Source organism: Haliotis rufescens, unplaced genomic scaffold (genome assembly GCF_023055435.1).
Source record: "Haliotis rufescens isolate VD_foot unplaced genomic scaffold, xgHalRufe1.0.p SCAF_22, whole genome shotgun sequence".
NCBI classification, from domain to species: domain Eukaryota; kingdom Metazoa; phylum Mollusca; class Gastropoda; order Lepetellida; family Haliotidae; genus Haliotis; species Haliotis rufescens.
Window position 1 is genome coordinate 10,632,182 of NW_025963913.1, and position 17,753 is coordinate 10,649,934.

A 17,753-nucleotide genomic window follows, 5' to 3' on the forward strand; every position below is an offset into this window, starting at 1 on the left:
TCAAGTTTGATTTCGGCAAAGTCAATGAAATGAGCACCAGTTGCTTGGAAACCGAAATGTAGGCTTATAGCATGCCATATGGCATCTACAGACGTTGAGGATTTTATTATGGCGTTCCGGGAAATTATCGGACAATAATTGGCAATCTGGCCGAGCATGAGCTCCAAACTGCTAACCTTTTGTCTTGCAGTTCTCCTAATAGCTTTACAGACGTCTTCCCCATCGTCAGTCATGCCCCTGAGTGGCGTGACCCTAGTTTTCTTATGCCAGACTGCCCCGTCGGCAAGAAATGGAGTAAAATTTGTGTCCAAAGATAATGTATAAAGGAGATTTTGCCTCCAGTTCTCGAAAGATCTCAATCTTACCGAGGCACCATTGCTTCAGGGCACGTTGAGCATTGGCCATAATGACAGTCTTGTTTACTCTGCGTTATCCAGGCACTCTACCACCTGACCTGTTGATCACGTTCAGTGAAAGTATGCAAGTACTACAGTTCGTTGTGCCGCCTGCTTCGTTCGACGTGTGTTCAAACCCGCTGCCACCACGCCAGTTAGGTTAAGAGGAACTGTACACTTGTCACACATCGACAGGACACAGGTAAACACTTGATGACATTTATTGGCAACACTCGAAACGAACGCGAAACCCAAGCAAGCCTCCCAAGACAAGCGAGCTACCAAGGGGAGCTAACTCTGCTTACATTACTACATGCCAAGCAAACCTGCGTTGGCGCAAGGATATATATCTTGTGTGACTGTTGAATACTGCAACTAGGTTTGTTTAATCAAAGCCAGTATATTAATGCCAAAATGTGTCTTTCCAAAATTCAGTTTTGTATATGTGCAATATACTCCAAATTACATCTTAAGTCAAGCTAGATCTTTGAAGTTATTGTGTAGGGAATCTTTGAAATGTCTCCAGGCCACGCCAGACATATAGATACAGCTAGGGCCCAGATAAACCTAAGCTGTAGGGTTATCGAGTCACACCTTAAAGCTCGACTCGTAATTTCAAAAATCTAAACGACAAAATTTGTCATTTGTTACAAGTTATTAATGTGCACAGTTTGGTACAAAAGATGAATGTATTGTCTAGGACTCTCAATTCAGATTAGGGATATTCTTGGGTGAGCCACACCCACACATATGTTTATTGTATGTCAGTATTAAGTAATTAACAGCACAGCAGTATTCAGCATTTCAGAGTTTTGATGTCGGAATTAAGGATTTTTTTACTTGGGCATCGCACCCACAATATCTGGGCAAGCTCCGTCAAAGAATCGGGAAGAGCACCCATTGTACTTAAAAGGGCAATAGTACCCACAAGTACCGTTTGAGTTGCACCGCCAAGCCAGACTCCTGAATTCAAAGAACCTTCAGTTATATATCTATTGAATCTGTGCAAAGCGGTAATTACCTTGCAGTGAAATTGCACATTACAAAGATCACTTGGTTAGTTTTCAAACTGGCACTAAATCAAATTGGCTAGATGATCACTTTCATACCGTCATTGCATAGATATATTTGTTGCATAAGGATTTCATGTAACTGATTTTGTTCACATTTGCATGGTTGTTTTCGTTGGTGAAAAAGTTTACACATATCAATTTGGACTCATGTAAGCTTGGGGTCCAAGCTTCACGTACTGGAGGGAAGTTGTCATAGCGACTGATTTACAACACCCATTGTCTGAAGAACATTTAATTGCAAAGGCTCATTACCCTGGAGCCATGACATCTATATGCCTTGAAACACTTAATTGCTGTTATTTATAAGATGCTAATCGTAATTGTTAATCCCCATTTTTGTGTACATCGACCGCCTGCCATCCTGCTGATGAAAAAACAAAATTAAAAGTATCACAAAGGAGTAAATCTTCCAAAAAGTGGCAAAATAACTATCAGAAATCTGATAGCAAACTACTACAAAAGCGACACACACAAAAAAATCCATCATAAAACCAAAATAATTGACAAAGTAATAACTAAACTACAAACAGGCCACACAAAGTAAAAGTCCCACCTACACCAAATTAAAAAAACACCAACAATCAAATGACACTAGCAACAGCACTAAACCCCCTAAATGACTTGCAAACCTTTAAAGCACAAGGCATATATCTAATCAAAACAGGCCTACTTGGCCGCATTTAAAAAAAAAGAAGTACCAGGTACAACAAACAAGCTGCCAATAAACCCTAAAATTCTAGACCTATAAAAACACACAAACTACGCCTTTTGCATGGCATATTTCAAAATTCCAAATTAAGTAAGCAACCCTAAAAGGTTCCCCACGGTTGAAATCACCTTTTTGGACATACTCTTTTCTACCAAACACTAGATGGCCTGGCGGGCCCAGGCGCGAAATACTCATAGTAAGTGAGCAGTTAAGCAGAAGGGGTTTGATGCTCATACCAAGCAGACCTCTCTCCCACAGCCCAGAGGGTGACAGCTCAGCTATATTTTAGATTATTATTTTTTTAAGCCATAGTCGTGTCATATGTGAGATGCCCCTTTAATCTCCTACATATATTTAAATTCCAATTACCATGTTTGGATGAGTTTGTACCAATAACAGTATGTGATGGACCTGCTGCTCTTGGTTGGCAAAATGAATGCCTGCCAGGAATTACCCCCCTGAGTAGATAAGTGAAGGTGTCTATAATGTTGTTAAGTTGAGATGAGTTGTGGACAAGGTAATCAAATTGAATGAGCAGACAGAAAAAGCCCCTGTAATGTAATTAGGTAGACTGGGCACTGGCCGATAGCTGAAATTGTGCGGGGGCTTATCTGAGAAAAGAATAACTATTTTGTGGACAAAATACAAAAAAGGTAAGTGTGTCTATAATATATATATATATATATGTGTTATATAACACAAGTCTCATTGTATGCTGTTTTGGACACATTTTTGTAAAGAACTCCATGCAAGTTTGAGCGAAGTCATGAGATCATTAAAGGCAGGACAATGTAAAGTCTGAATCTGTTGAATCGATATTGAATAAGCGAACATCAATATGTAAAGAAAATCATTCGCAAAAAGTAAATTCAGCTCCATGTTAGTAAATAGCTCCTGCAGCAACTGACCTTGTCAAACTGTTAGTGTTCAGAGGTGGTAATACCAGAACAGACAGAATACACCCAATGCTAGGTGTATTCATTATTCTACTGTCATCTTGGCACAATGCCTGAACTGGAACCTTCATGCATAGTCGAGCCCCAAAACACAATTAGATCCACCTATTCTTATTGACACAAAGGCCCACGATGTCCATTAACCCAAGATTCACATCTTACTGTTTTATACCACTATTCGTTTGCTCTATTTGTTAAATTCAACTGAAATCCAGTTTCGTGTTACATGCATGTTGGTCATGTGTTGCACCCATGTTCAAAGTGTGCTCAACCCGTGTGCAAATAGTGTCACATGCGTGTGTCATGCATACTCAACATGTGAAAGGGGAATGAAATACAAGGCAGTAGAAAAGCACTCCTGGTATATGGATATTCACAGTGATAAATCCATAATCCATGTTGACAGTTCACATACATATTTCTTGTAGGGTTTGAAGTTCACAAGCTGAACGAAAAAACTCAATCTTTGGACGTGATACCATTCTTGCTTTTTATCACACACAAAAATTATTAAATTTCAAAATCAACGTCATTTAGAAACTAGAACGAAGGTCCGATATGGTGTGACAAACATGTATCTAGGACAAATTTTCAGTCATCTTGTAAAAATGTTTTCATAAATGAATGATGCTGTGAAGGTGAGGTAAACATATCTTACTGATGTGAGCCTCAGCCCTGCTTCTTTCAAACAGAATTTCATCTCATCTGCAGTCAAAACTCCAGTCTTCTCTTTGTCTTGTTGATGGAAGGCATTCTCTAATTGGCCATGGTGTTCAGATGAGAACATGATGAACAGTTGTAGGACACTTGACAAAGCCTATAAAATGAAAAGATTCTATGAAAATGAAGGTCAAGATTTAAGATATAATGAAAATGAGAACAACACTGAAACAAAAAAAACTTATTTCTGTGAGTGTTGTAGACATGGTGTTTCCTGTGGTGAAATGAAGGTCAAGATTTAAAATATAATGAAAATGAGAACAACACTGAAACAAAAAAACCTATTTCTCTATCCACCTTAAATACAACATTATAAGCGCTTCAAATGTTTGAGCCTAAATGAGTATTTTGGGTTCTGCTGGCTATGAAAAGCTGTCGCATTGTCTGTATTCATGTACTGCCTGGAAGTACCAGATGTAGCTTGCTAGCATGCAGAGTGGCCTGTACTTAAATGCAGGAGAATGAAACATTTGTGAACTGCGAATGGTTTGTGCAAACACAACAAGCAATGAGATAGAATGCAAAAATATTTAATGTACACGATAACAAACACATACATATAATGGTTTTGGAGCTGACTGATTTTATCACAGAGGAGGGCTGAGCGAGAGCTAGGTGCTGTCCTGGAGCCGCTATGAGGCTTGGACGGTGGTCTGCGGACCGGGGCTGCAACCTGAGCTCTGGTGCTAGCTTATTTACAAGGAGAGGGAACGACCGAGAGCTAGGTGAGGGTCCTGGGGCCGCTGCGGCGGCTCGGACGGTGGTCTGCGGACCGGGGCTGCGACCTGAGCTCTGGTTTAGACTTTGGGGAGAAAAGGACACTCTAGATGAGTGGAAATAGCCCAAAGCAAGTGATTGGAAGGTTACCCCCTTACAAGAGTGAGTGCCCCCAAGTTGTGCTAGGTGTGGTAAGGAAGGTACATTGTGTGCAACAAAATAGAGAGGGATCACAAGATACATCAACATCGTACAAAGGAATAGACCAACACAACCAATTCAACGCAGCTCACAACCAATTCAACGCAGCTGATCAGAGATGTCCCTGTACTGGGTATTTATGGACAAGAAATTAAAGACAACTGAGCATTCTTAATAACGTCCTCTGGGGTCCGAATATAATGTGTAAAACAGTCTGACTGCCACCTGCCTAGTGTTTTTATGAGGTGATCTTCCATACGAACAGTTGCAGCGGAGGTCGCTGCCCCTATGCGAAAAGAGTGTCCAGAGTATTTAGCTGCGTCAAGGTGTTTCATGGTCATATTAAGCCATTGCAGGAACATGGTACGGGATATGGCTTTTCCAACACAGTCAACAAACAGAGGATCACTGTCCCTGGCACCATGTGATAGTCTTACTTGTTTTAAGCGGTTCAAATTGGTAGAGTGGTTGGCAAACAAGGGAATGACCACGCCCTGTCTAAAAATATCTGTCTTTGAAGCTTTGAGCACGAGAGTACACTTTCCTGTATTATGGTCTATGGTGACATCAGATAGACTTAAATTGGTACTAGCATCGAAGTCACGAGAACATGTGAACTCGGCACATCATAGAAAAACCAAAGAAGGCAGTGATGCACATGACCTCCATTACCAGGTCATTGAGAGGTCCGAGCACCCCTTTGCGTAGTGTACACACAATCTTCTTCAAAACATCGTAGGTTATGGGTAAGCGTTTAGGCACACCCTGTTGTTGTAGCTTCTTGTATCCATGAAGTAGGGTTCGTAGCTGATTTAGACCACCAGTAGACACTGAATCGAACACTGTATGCACACCTGCCTTCAGATAGGTAAACTGAATACCCGTGAGATAGGATTTGACAGTGACATACTGTAGTTTTGCCTCACCAAAACAAAAGGCCACATATTGTTGCAGAAGTGCAGAATTAACTGGTGGCAGACCTTGTGCTGCCCGTGTGAGGCTTGAGCATGTAGAGTACAGGCTATATCTCAGGAGAAAGGCAACGTATGACTGAAAGCCAGAAGCATAGGTGGTCTTAGTTCTGGCCGCCACTGCAGCATCCCATAGGGTGTCTAGGTGTCTTGCCAGACCCATATCAACTGTGAGTGTTGTAGACATGGTGTTTCCTGTGGTGAAATGAAGGTCAAGATTTAAAATATAATGAAAATGAGAACAACACTGATACAAAAAAAACTATTTCTCTATCCACCTTAAATACAACATTATAAGCGCTTCAAATGTTTGAGCCTAAATGAGTATTTTGGGTTCTGCTGGCTATGAAAAGCTGTCGCATTGTCTGTATTCATGTACTGCCTGGAAGTACCAGATGTAGCTTGCTAGCATGCAGAGTGGCCTGTACTTAAATGCAGGAGAATGAAACATTTGTGAACTGCGAATGGTGTGTGATTCTAGGGCTCTTGAGTTTAATCTGTGCTATCCAGACAGTACATATTGGCAACAAGGATTTTGGTGGTTGTGAGTGCATTGTGCATCATGGTGAATTTGAAATTCGAGGATATTGGTATTTTGGATGCCTTCGACTGATAATTTCATCAAGTTTGGGACCCCATTTGAAAAGATGGACGCATGCTTTTGAATTCTATGCTGATGGGAAGGGAATGAAGAATGGAGAGCAGTGGAAATCTTTGTTATTGCATACTGCTTGGTTGGCTGAGCAGGATATTTTCCTCACTTTGGATTTACTTTCAGCTGGTGAAAATGTATTTGACCAAGTGGTGGCGACTTTGAACTTGTATTTTACTCCAAGAGTGAACGTTCTGTTTGAATGTCACGTGTTCAGGTTTATGTGTCAGTCTACCACAGAGACTGTTCCTCAGTTCATTATGAGACTTAGACGACAGGCAGAATCATGTGAGTTCGAGGATATTGGTGATGTTGTTGACAGAATCAGGGACCAGGTGGTTGGGAAATGTGTTTCTCATCATCTCTATCTAAAGTCATTGGAGTGAGTGAGTGAGTATGGTTTTACGCCACTTTTAGCAATATTCCAGCAATATCATGGCAGGGGACACCAGAAATGGGCTTCACACATTGTACCCATGTCGGGATTCGAACCCGGGTCTTCGGCGTGACGAGTGAACGCTTTAACCACTAGGCTACCCGAACGCCCTAAAGTCATTGGAAAGACTTACTCTAAACCAGTTGACAGATACTGCACTGATACAGACAATTGGGAGATAACTCGGGTAAGACTTGTTATAGATGTGGATATAAAGACATTTGGCCAGAGATACAAAGTGTCCAGCAAGATATAATGTCTGCAACAAGTTTTGAACCTGTATGCTGTAGAAAACCTGAGGTGTCCAGACATAAGAGTTTCACAGAAAGAAGGTTAGTGAAAGGAAAAGGCGATGTGAGGCAAGTTGAGGTACATGACAACAGTACATGTGATACAAACGATTATACATTTGGGCTAAACAGTTGAGTAGTATAGGTAATGATGGTTCTGGACCACTTCCACTGGAGCCAGATTTATATACCTATACCACCACTACAGATGGAATTTTTAAGGTCAAAACGCTGATGCGATTCACCGATCGTCATGAGTCGTATTAAAAGAAACATCAATATTAATTAATAATGAATAAAATTTACTATAGCCCATGAGGATATTGGAAAGGTATAGGAGCAATACAAAAATTAGCCACTGCGGCTAAGGTATCTAAAGATGTGGCCAAGGATTGGTTAAAGAAACAAGCGATGTGGCAAATATAAATACCAGCACCGCGTTATATCCCGAGGAAGAAGTTTGATATTTTTACAATGAATGAAGTTCATCAGGCTGACCTCTTGTTTCTTCCCCATGATAAGGTAAGACGCAAAACGTATAAATACTCTTTAACCGTAGTGGATGTGGCTAGTCGCTACAAAGAGGCTGAGCGAGCCATTAACCTCGAAAGATTCAACAGAAGTAGCTAATGCAATGAGTCGCATATATAAACACGGACCACTAAAATGGCCCAAGCCATTTCAAGTAGATCCTGGTTGCGAGTTTATGGGATCAGTAACTAAACTGTTAACAAAGCACGACGTCGAAATCAGGCGTGGTGAAAAAGAGGCCCACCGTAGTCCAGCTATCGTTGAAAGATTTAACTGGATATTAGCGGAACGTTTGTTTGGCTATCAGTATGGGATCGAAATGAAATCCGAGCGATTAAGATCAACTGAATGGGTGACACGATTATCAGCTGTTGTATCAGCGCTGAATAATGAAGTAACGAGATTAATAGGGAAGAAACCATCCGATGCTATTAAAATGAAATCCGTGACTTCCGAATCTTCAACACCGAGGAGAGGCAAAGAACGAAAAAACTTCCGGATAGAGTAAGGGTAAGATATTTATACCAGCCCGGTGAACTCGAAGGAGGCCTACGTCGCGCAACCGATCCCATATGGTCCCTTAAGACATATAACATTAGTCGTTTGGTTACGAAAGAAGGAGAGCCTATTCTTTATTATCTTCAAGATGGACCGATGTCTTGTTCATTCTTAATCCATATATCCTATGATTGTAACTTCTTAAAGAGTTCATCTCGTGTTTGAACGTTCTACAGTTGAATAATGATTCTTTATACTGTTCGTGTTTGATATGCTTTTTTACTACATACCTCTAAACACCCTTAGCTTTTCTTATCTCTCCATTATCGGACTTCTTTATAGAATTCATCTTAGGTCTTAATCCTACATACTCCGCTATAGGGGTCCCAGCACATTCATCCTTCATCTTACCTAACACCTTTTTATTTACTACGCTGTGCAGTGGATTATCTTTTGGGTAATCGCTTGGTCGTACATATCTATTTTTTCTGCCATATCTTTATACACATCCTCGGTTTGTATTTCCATCAACAAAGAATCTGTGTCGGTATATAACACCTTGCATCTATCGCCGTATTGCTTCTTAAGTTCGTTGTAATAAAAGTCATACATTAAGTGTTTTTGACAAGTCGAGAATACTCATACCGACGTACACCGGTCTGTTGAATTTTATATTACTCTTCTGCATATGCAACGCGGCTAAGTCGTTATCGAATATCTTGCTTCTGTTAAAAGCCGGACTTGCTATAAGTTTCCTGAGTCTTTCTTCCTCATTAGACCTGACTAATTTAACATCAACACGCTTCCTTAGATTCTCCATAGTTTTACCAAATACTGAGTTATTCATGAGCTTATATAGATTCTTTTCCAAATCGCTGGTAGCTATCTTTCTAAAATCTGTGTTCAGCCTTATATAGGGCTCCATCCAAGGGCTTTGATCAAACTTTAGAACTCTGTGTATTTTCTTTAGTTTCATACCTAACGATAGATATAACTGGAGATTTCTGTAGTGAACTATATATTGTGTCTTATCCATCAAATTTGGTATAAGTTTTTCTACGTTAGCTAACCTAGTATTACCCATCAAGGAGTGTTGATATTCCAACATCCAATCTTTATTCCCCATTAATCTTTCGGGAGCTAGTGGATAACTATTATGATCTTTATGTAACGAATTTGGATATTCCAAGTCAACTTCTAGTATGTACCCTTTATCGGAATTTGAGGGGATATCATTCACTTCGATATCATTCACATCGACCCACTCAAAACCACCCGTGGGTAAAGGTTGACTCATAGCCCATCCGTACAAATTATTGCCGTCGAGATATAATATATGCATGTCGGGTTTACTCGGATCATATCCTTCCACTAATTTATTATTAGCCTTAGAATACCTTTTCGCTTCCATCGATATACCACCTCCCTTCTCGATAAACAAGTGCATATTGTAATCTGTGAGTACCGTATTTTCTTGAGTATAGTGCGCACTTTTTTTTCGAAAAAACACAGCTGTGTAGAAGGGGGTGCACATTATACACGAATTATGAGTTTGGATGTTTTTTTTCCCCCATGGAAAAACATTACCGTGAGCACGAAACACCGGAAATACCATGTCAACAAATCCATACTGAAGTACGCAAAATAATAATGTAATTACACTGTCTGGCTATAAAAAGTGTTCTTTGTTTGACTTATGTTTGTAACTTACTTCATTAATTTTATTCAAAATTCCTTATAATATTGTTTTTATTAATTTCGGCGAAATCGTGTGTGAAGCGATCGGAAGATCGCACAACTCACCGTTATTAACAGCAACCACGGTCAGAATACCGCTATTGACGCCTTGAAACGAACTTAGTTGACAGAGAATGGATACATATATCATAAATGACATACTTTGACTCGTTAAGAGTCATATTTGTTTTTGTTTGACGATTCTATGTCAACATGAAATTCTCGCGATCACGTGATCACGTGATCACGTGCGCGTGAGCCTTAACGGTGACTGGTCAGACATGTTCCATGTAAAAAGTAATACCCGGGAATAGCGATCAGCTGCTTCTCTTAGGGTTATTATTATTTTAGATATGTTTAGTAAAGGCTGCATATAATTAAGAAAATAACGGAATATATTATTCCTGATAAATAAAATAGTTTCAGATACAATTGTTACCGATCCTTGCATTAAACATCTTATAAAGTTATATCATTGGGTGTGTCTTGACCGAATCACCGGTCGATTCCAAGAAAACGTGTGTACAGCTGATTGCTGTTTCCGGCTTAGTTTACGAGAAAATACACAAGGTAATCTTAATTCCTAGATATAAAACAATGCCTAGCAGAACAATAAATACTATTTAAACGGTAAATAAACATGTATTCGAATTTGTACTGACGAAGTTTCTCAGTACCCGTTCGTTTGCCGGACTTCGCTGAAAGGGTACGGTGTAAATTTTTTCTGCGCATAATATTCAAATTTCTTTTTTTCCAAAATATTGAACCCGCTAGAGGGGGGTGCGCATTATACATGGGTGCGCACTATACTCAAGAAAATACGGTAATTTAAGTTCTACACCGGTCTTCTTCAACAATGCATCCCACAATAGTCCGGGACTGGAATAGTACCATGCCGGGTCCAAGCCGTATTGTTTTTAACATGTCTTTCTAAATATCTCGAATATATCGGCGAGTAACAGTACATCGGTTTTTAAGTACAGATCGTGATAATCACCTAAATTCTTACAACCTAATTTATCCCACACCGTCAGAGCGTGTTCATAATCGGCATCGGTTATTTTAGATTCTGTTAAGTTACCATAGAATGATTCAAGGTGTGTTAATTTAGTTTCATTGAATCTAGACCAATCATCCATATATTTGTAAGGATATACACCTTTTCTCAGCAACAAATGACGACACTGATCAGAATAGTGATTTGTTATTGCAAAGTCATCGGGATTGTTCGCATTAGCTAAATTGTCCAGGGAAGATAACAGAAACTGTACGGAGTCTATGAATCTAAGCCCATTACTTTGCTTTATTCTAGATTTCCCATCTTTTTCCGTATAATGTATAGTTCTAGTCAACGAGAAAGATATGTATTTTTCCATATTATTTGGAATGCATGTTAAGACGCCGTCGGTCTTTGAGATAGCTTGCATGATGAGATGAGAATCATATCCTCTAAGGTTGTGAAACACAACAGGGATAGGTATTGTTTGAGAATTCATTTTTAGTTTCAAGTTACACTCGTTATGCGCGGCTCCCCGATAATTACCCGTGACGTGGCAATGATCTCTTACGGAATCCCCATTCAGAGGTTTATTACAAACATGACAACAAGTCGACTTCTTATAGGCCCTCCAATCATCCCTCGTCATACACATGGGTTTCTTACACGATAAATTTTCCCTGATTATTCTCTCTTCGTTTTGTAGATATTCTAGGAACTTTCCCGCTGCATCGGGACCTCTGTAAATCATGGGCGGGTTTGTTTTCCCATCATACCTTACAACTATATATCCAAACCCACAAGGAATATGTTCTAAAGTTTTGTACGTAAAACTATCTTGATTGCTTCGGACTGTATTTTCTTTAGGCATATCGATCCTGATAGCAGTCTGTCCAACACCTCTGCAGTCTTCTTTATGCGCTTCTAAAAGATCTTGTCTGCTGTACCCATGCAGGCATCTTTCGCAGAAATATTTCTTTCTAGCATGTTTTGTTTGATCGTATAATAGCCTGTTTAAACTCTTTATCCACGTATAATGATATTTACCATCTTTTTCAATCAGAAATGAATTGATTCTCGGAATATGTTCTGGAGCGGAGCTTATCCTGTGTACAACAATTCCTTTAGAAGAATGTCCGAAAACATTTATAGCTAAATTATTTTGCTTTTCCGCCTTATCAATTTGTGAGATTGGTGTAGGTTTGTCTATACCATCAAGGTTGAGTCCATCGTTTTGGGGATAGCTCGAAGGTCTATCCGGATGTTTGTCTACCGGGAACAATGCAGATCTTATCATCATTCTGAAACAGTCATCGCCTTTATTTTTTACATTAACTATGGCTTTTTTCTTTTTATAATACGGGGGTAAATCTATATAAGATCAACCTTTGAAAGGCATATAATTTGCTATATCTTAATAAAAACTATAGATTTTATCCACACCCAACCCCAACCTCTATTAGTCCAGCGTTCTAAAGATTCTTGTATCCGTTGAATTGATGTATCTAATGATGTGCTTATAGTATCGGATTCAGTTATAACTTCTTGATTGCTTCAGAAATATGGTTCGGTATATTCAGTGCTATTGTCTGTCTTACTTTTACTCAATGACATTTTAATCATCAGCTGGTATTTTATACTATTTAAATCATCTAATTCCTTGTTAATTTTGCCCGATACGATGGACTTAACATCATTAACATCCATGTTGGAATTAATATCCATCTTCCAACCTCTTAGATATTTACCAACGCCGGCTGTGGGTACAAACTTTAACTCATCAACAGTGGGTTTATTTTTATCATCGGATTGATTATTATTTAGTAAAGAGTGATCAATTCAGCTTTTCTCATTCGAGAATAACCTCTCAGCCCACTGTTTTTTGCTTGAGCTTTGAGTTCTCTGACAGTCTGGGGTTTGTTGTGTTCCAAACCGAGTAAATCGATCAATTCAGCTTTTCTCATTCGAGAATAACCTCTCAGCCCACTGTTTTTTGCTTGAGCTTTGAGTTCTCTGACAGTCTGGGGTTTGTTGTGTTCCAAACCGAGTAATTCGATTAATTCAGCTTTTCTCATTCGAGAATATCCATGTAGACCACGTTGTTTTGCCAAAGCCTTCAACTCTCTGACAAAAACCATTGTGATTTAATGATATATACAAAAGAATCAAATGTCTAAATGGTTGTTTTTCATATATAAATATGTATTCTCCCCAACCTATTCCTCTCGTTGATGTAATCTCTCTTCCTAGCGTAAATAATCTGCTTCCTGACCGTATCAGCACCGTGACTCTTACATAAACAGTAACTACCTTTGACCCCAATCCCACATACAGAACAAACGTAATTTTTATAACCCTTTCTGATGTTATAAGAGTGGGTCCCACAGTAAACACCCACACATGGCTTCTGACATTGAATCGATTTCCCCATGAGTGTATATCTGCATAGATTAATGGTTATACACATATCATATCATTTGTCTAAAAGGTAAATCACATATCGAGTCTCTTAACCAGCCAGATCTATTAAAGCTTGGCCAGTCATAGATTCAATTACTTTGCATAGGTTGGAGGTTAGGGAAATTGGTCTGTATGAGTTTGCCTGGTCAGCTGGTTTATTAGGTTTGGGGAATGGTATGACCAGAGCTTGTTTCCAAGGTGTTGGGACCTGACCGTTCAGGAAGATGAGGTAAAAGAGACTTAGTAGAGTTTGGAGAAGTTTTTTGGGGAGTTGTTTAATTATCTGGTATGAGGCTAATTCTGAACCTGGGGCTGTGTCCTTTTTCCGTGCTTTTGATGATGTGGAGTAGTTCCTCCATTGTGTATGGGAGATTTATTTTTAGTTTATTGTCTTTTGGTTGTTTGGAAAATTTGGTTTCTGTTTTTAGGGGTTCCTGGAATTTTTGGTTGAAGTTGCTGTTGTTGCTGACGGCCCGAAAAGTGGTTTGCTAGGTTAGTAGCCTTTTGAGAGGGGTTAGTTGAGTTGTTTGTGTTAGGTGTTTTTTTTTATGGCGTTTAATGCCCCTAATGGCATTCTGGCGTGTGTGTGGTGGTTAATTTCTTTGCAGAATTTTTTCCAGTTTTTAGTTTTTGCTGTTTTGACTACCGGTAAGCTTTGTACTTGGTGGTTAAGTTTGTGTGCTATTTTTTAATGTTTGGAGTCATGTTTGGCTTTATTAAAAGCGGATTTGCGTTTTCTCCTAGTTTGTTCTATTTCTTCGTTCCAACATGTGATTGAAGGTTTGCCTATTTTGGTTGTTTTGAATGGGATGGAGCTTTTAGCTGCGTTAATTATATAGTCTGTTAGGTTTTTGCAGTAAATATCAGGGTTGTTACTTTCTAGGTCAGCTAGGTTAGCCCGGTTACAGATTTGTTGAAATTTTTCCCAGTCGGCTTTGTTATATTGAAATTTTGTTTCCTGGTTTTGGGATGTTTACTGGGAAGTGGTCACTACCTAGTGGTACTCCGTTAACTTCCCATTGTATACTTTGGGCTAGATCTAGGGTGCATATAGTTAAGTTGATAGCCGACATTTTATGTTGTATCTTGTCGTATCTAGTAGGTTGGTTATTATTAAGCAGTATTAGGTCGTTATGTTCTATCCAGTCTGAGATGAGTTTTCCGTGTTTATCTATTTTATCTGCTATACTCCAGGTAAGGTGGTGGGCATTGAAGTCTCCTAGGAAGATTGTAGATTTATTGCCTATTTGGAGGAGGGTGTCTAAATCCTCAGGTTTGACTTGTTTTTCTACCCAGTGGTATATATTTATTACATTAATTTTGTTGTTGTTTATTATTTGAATACCGTTGGTTTCTAAGTTAGGTGTGTTTATTTTAAGTTCTTCGTAGTTCATATCTTCCCTGACTGACGTTTATGATTAGGCTCCACCTGGGTTAGTTTTGGCTCGGTCAGTTCTCACTTAGTTATAGTTTGGAGGGGTAAATTTATTTCTAGAAGAAAATTTTGTTTCTTGTATGCAGACGATGTGTGGACCTTTGTCTAATTTATATTTAGTTTTTATTTCGTGGCCGTGGGAGGCTAGTTTGTTGGCGTTCCACTGGAAAATGTTTAGTCCTTCCATTTTGGGGGGATGGTTGGTTGTTGGTTACTTTTTAAGTTTAGTTTTGATTTAATTAGATACTTCCTTTAAGTGGATGTTAAAAATGTTGAATTGGAGTGTTGTTAGTTTAAGTATATGTGCTACTGCGTGGAAAGATTTAATGCTCACATTTGGGGAGTTTTGCTTATGCATGTAGGCTAGGAGGATGGTGAGATTATTTAGGTATTTACTGCTGGTGAGTTGAGGAGTTTTCCGTTTGAAGAGTTTGGTTGATTTAGGGGCTGAGAAGGTTACTTCGTTTATTTCCTCTGTGGTAGAGTATTCGTCCTCTTTGTTTTGGTTTGGTTTAATTGTTTCAGTCTCCATTGGGGTGGTTTGCATGAACGGTTGTTGGGTTTTGGTTTGTGGTTGTGATTTTATGTTGGATGTTGTCCAACCTTACATTAATCCAATCACACACCAAATAGCACCGCTTATAAGCACTGTGTAGAGTACATCCGCTAAAACAATACATGCGCACTGGCCCGTGTCGGCCTTTGACACAGTCGCAAAGAACAAAGACACTGTTATTGCCTGGGTGGCGTCTGTCTGGCCTTGCAGGTGTGAACAGTAGTAGTATAGGTAATGGGGGTTCTGCCGCAACTCCACTGGAGCTGGATTCATATACCTATACTACCACTACAGGTGGCATTTTTTATGCCAAAATGATTATGCGATTCAACGATAGTCATGAGATTAAGTTAAATTGGCTCTAGCTCACAAATACCTGGGGCCAATCATTGCTTTAGATGAGCCTAAATGGTAATGAAAATATTCTTTATTATTTTTATCAATAAAGCGATATTCAACATTTTTATTAAGTTATTCGTTTATTTTACTCGGAGACCAGACTATATAATTACACTCTTCTTGTAAATTGATAAGAAACAATTGATAACCGTATTTGGTTGGTTTGACATCACTGATATAATAAAAACCTTGTGGTAATTCTCTCCATTTAATAGCATTTTCGATTGTTGTCTCCATTATTATATATATTTATGTAAGCATTTGTCGAAATGTGATCTAACGATAGTAAACAATCTATTTTTAATCTCCCACCAGTTCTTTGGTTTTGGCACGGAATAATTGACGCGCTTGTTGCCTCCCCTGTTCTATGAACTTTTTTTTCTCGTCTTCGCTAATACCATTGGTCTTACGAGATTTTGATCGAATCTCCTGCTTCATTGCGTTGTATTTGGTGAGTTCCGACAACACTAAACGAAACTCATCCTCGGATATCTTACAATCGACCATTGCTGTCGAAATATGATCCTCAATGCTGTTCAACTTTGCTTCGGCGAGTATCCGAATCTTATCTTGTTTTAATGCTTTCTTTTGCAACCTACGAGAAATGAATTTTATCGCATTTCCTGCCAGTCCCGAGACTCCAGCGGCGTAGTTGATAATAAACCAACACCTGCTACACTGAGTCCCATGCCAGCTGCTACAAGCGCGGTGTCAACTCCGTCCAGAGCATTCACGGCTCTGCGATACTTTTTATACAATCCAAGTCTCAACTCCCTATCCTTCTCTGTTCGATGTTTATGTCGCTTATTTGATGTAATCGAAATCCATCAACAGTATCCATCTTTTCAATTGCTTCATCGAGCGCTGGATATAAGCTTATAGTGTATATTACGATCATATAATAGTCTTTAATTGGTCTTGCTTAAATGTTTTGAGAGTATACATCAACCTTATCAAATGTATATTATACGGCAAGAATATCTTAGTAAGAGAAATACTACCACTTTTAATAATTTGGACCCCCTCGAGGGTTGCAATGGGCGATGCTCCGATAGGAATAATACTGCAACGTTGACGCTCATGTTTCTTGAGCCATTTAATCGATAGACCTGGTAATATTCCGAAGGCATCTACCGGTACATCTCCGAACAAGACTTCAATAATAAGCGTAGAAAGATTAGGTATTGCACTCAAGTTAACTTTAATTTCATTGAATTCAGTAACCAAATTTAAACTAATGTTTTGGATTGCCGGACGACTATATAACATATGATCTGGGTTTTCTGGCAGGGGAGAGACTAACACACTTTTTCGTTTTGATGGGATATAAGCCGCGAGTACGATGCCACTATTTATTATCTTAGTTAAATTATGTGCCTTACCCATCATCACATACGGTGGGGTAATGACAATATTCAATAGCCACTCGATGTTTGCTTCGACCATAGTCCATTTTTCATCGTCGTTGCGAGTAAGATTGTACGAAGTGTTTTTCTTAAGGAGTCTACTAACAACGTCGACATCGCTTAAATCTTCTAGATTACCCGTGAAAGTAACTTCTTTCCATTTGTATACATTATCGTGTAAGTGTAAAGCGTATAACTTACCATCGGTACCGGGTTTACCGAATCCTTCTGTGTCTCTGAGATCCGAAAGCGCAATTGTCTTTACATTGTCTGAGCGTTCCAGGGCCTGATACATCAACCATTATTTATAATATGGAGTGTTACACTTAAGTATCCTATATGTACAGGTTGGTGTTTTACATCTAATACAGAAATTTTGAGGTCTGAAATAATACCCCGCTTTAATTTTTTATATTGTAATGATGAGAAAGATTCCGTTCTACCGCTATTATATTTTTCATTTTTCACTGGAATAGATCTGAGCAGAGTTGAAGGACTTTCTAGTTGAATATTATCCGTCGTACTGATTTGATCAAGATGGATGCACAACTCTTTATAGGGAACTAAATCGGGCAAATTAACCCCCTGTGAGTATGTCTTTTATATTGTGCCAA

General features: G+C 39.1%; 1 protein-coding gene across 2 annotated transcripts in view; it reads right to left on the reverse strand.

Moving 5' to 3' along the window:
- The window catches only part of LOC124146392 (leucine-rich repeat-containing protein 74B-like), a 442,719-nt gene that overhangs the window by 66,868 nt on the left and 358,098 nt on the right, over nt 1–17,753 (reverse strand). For both annotated transcript variants that reach the window (XM_046516658.2, XM_048401501.1), the window contains one exon: nt 3,792–3,950. In XM_046516658.2, the coding sequence (XP_046372614.2) occupies nt 3,792–3,950 (159 nt within the window). The remainder of the gene's footprint in view (nt 1–3,791; nt 3,951–17,753) is intronic.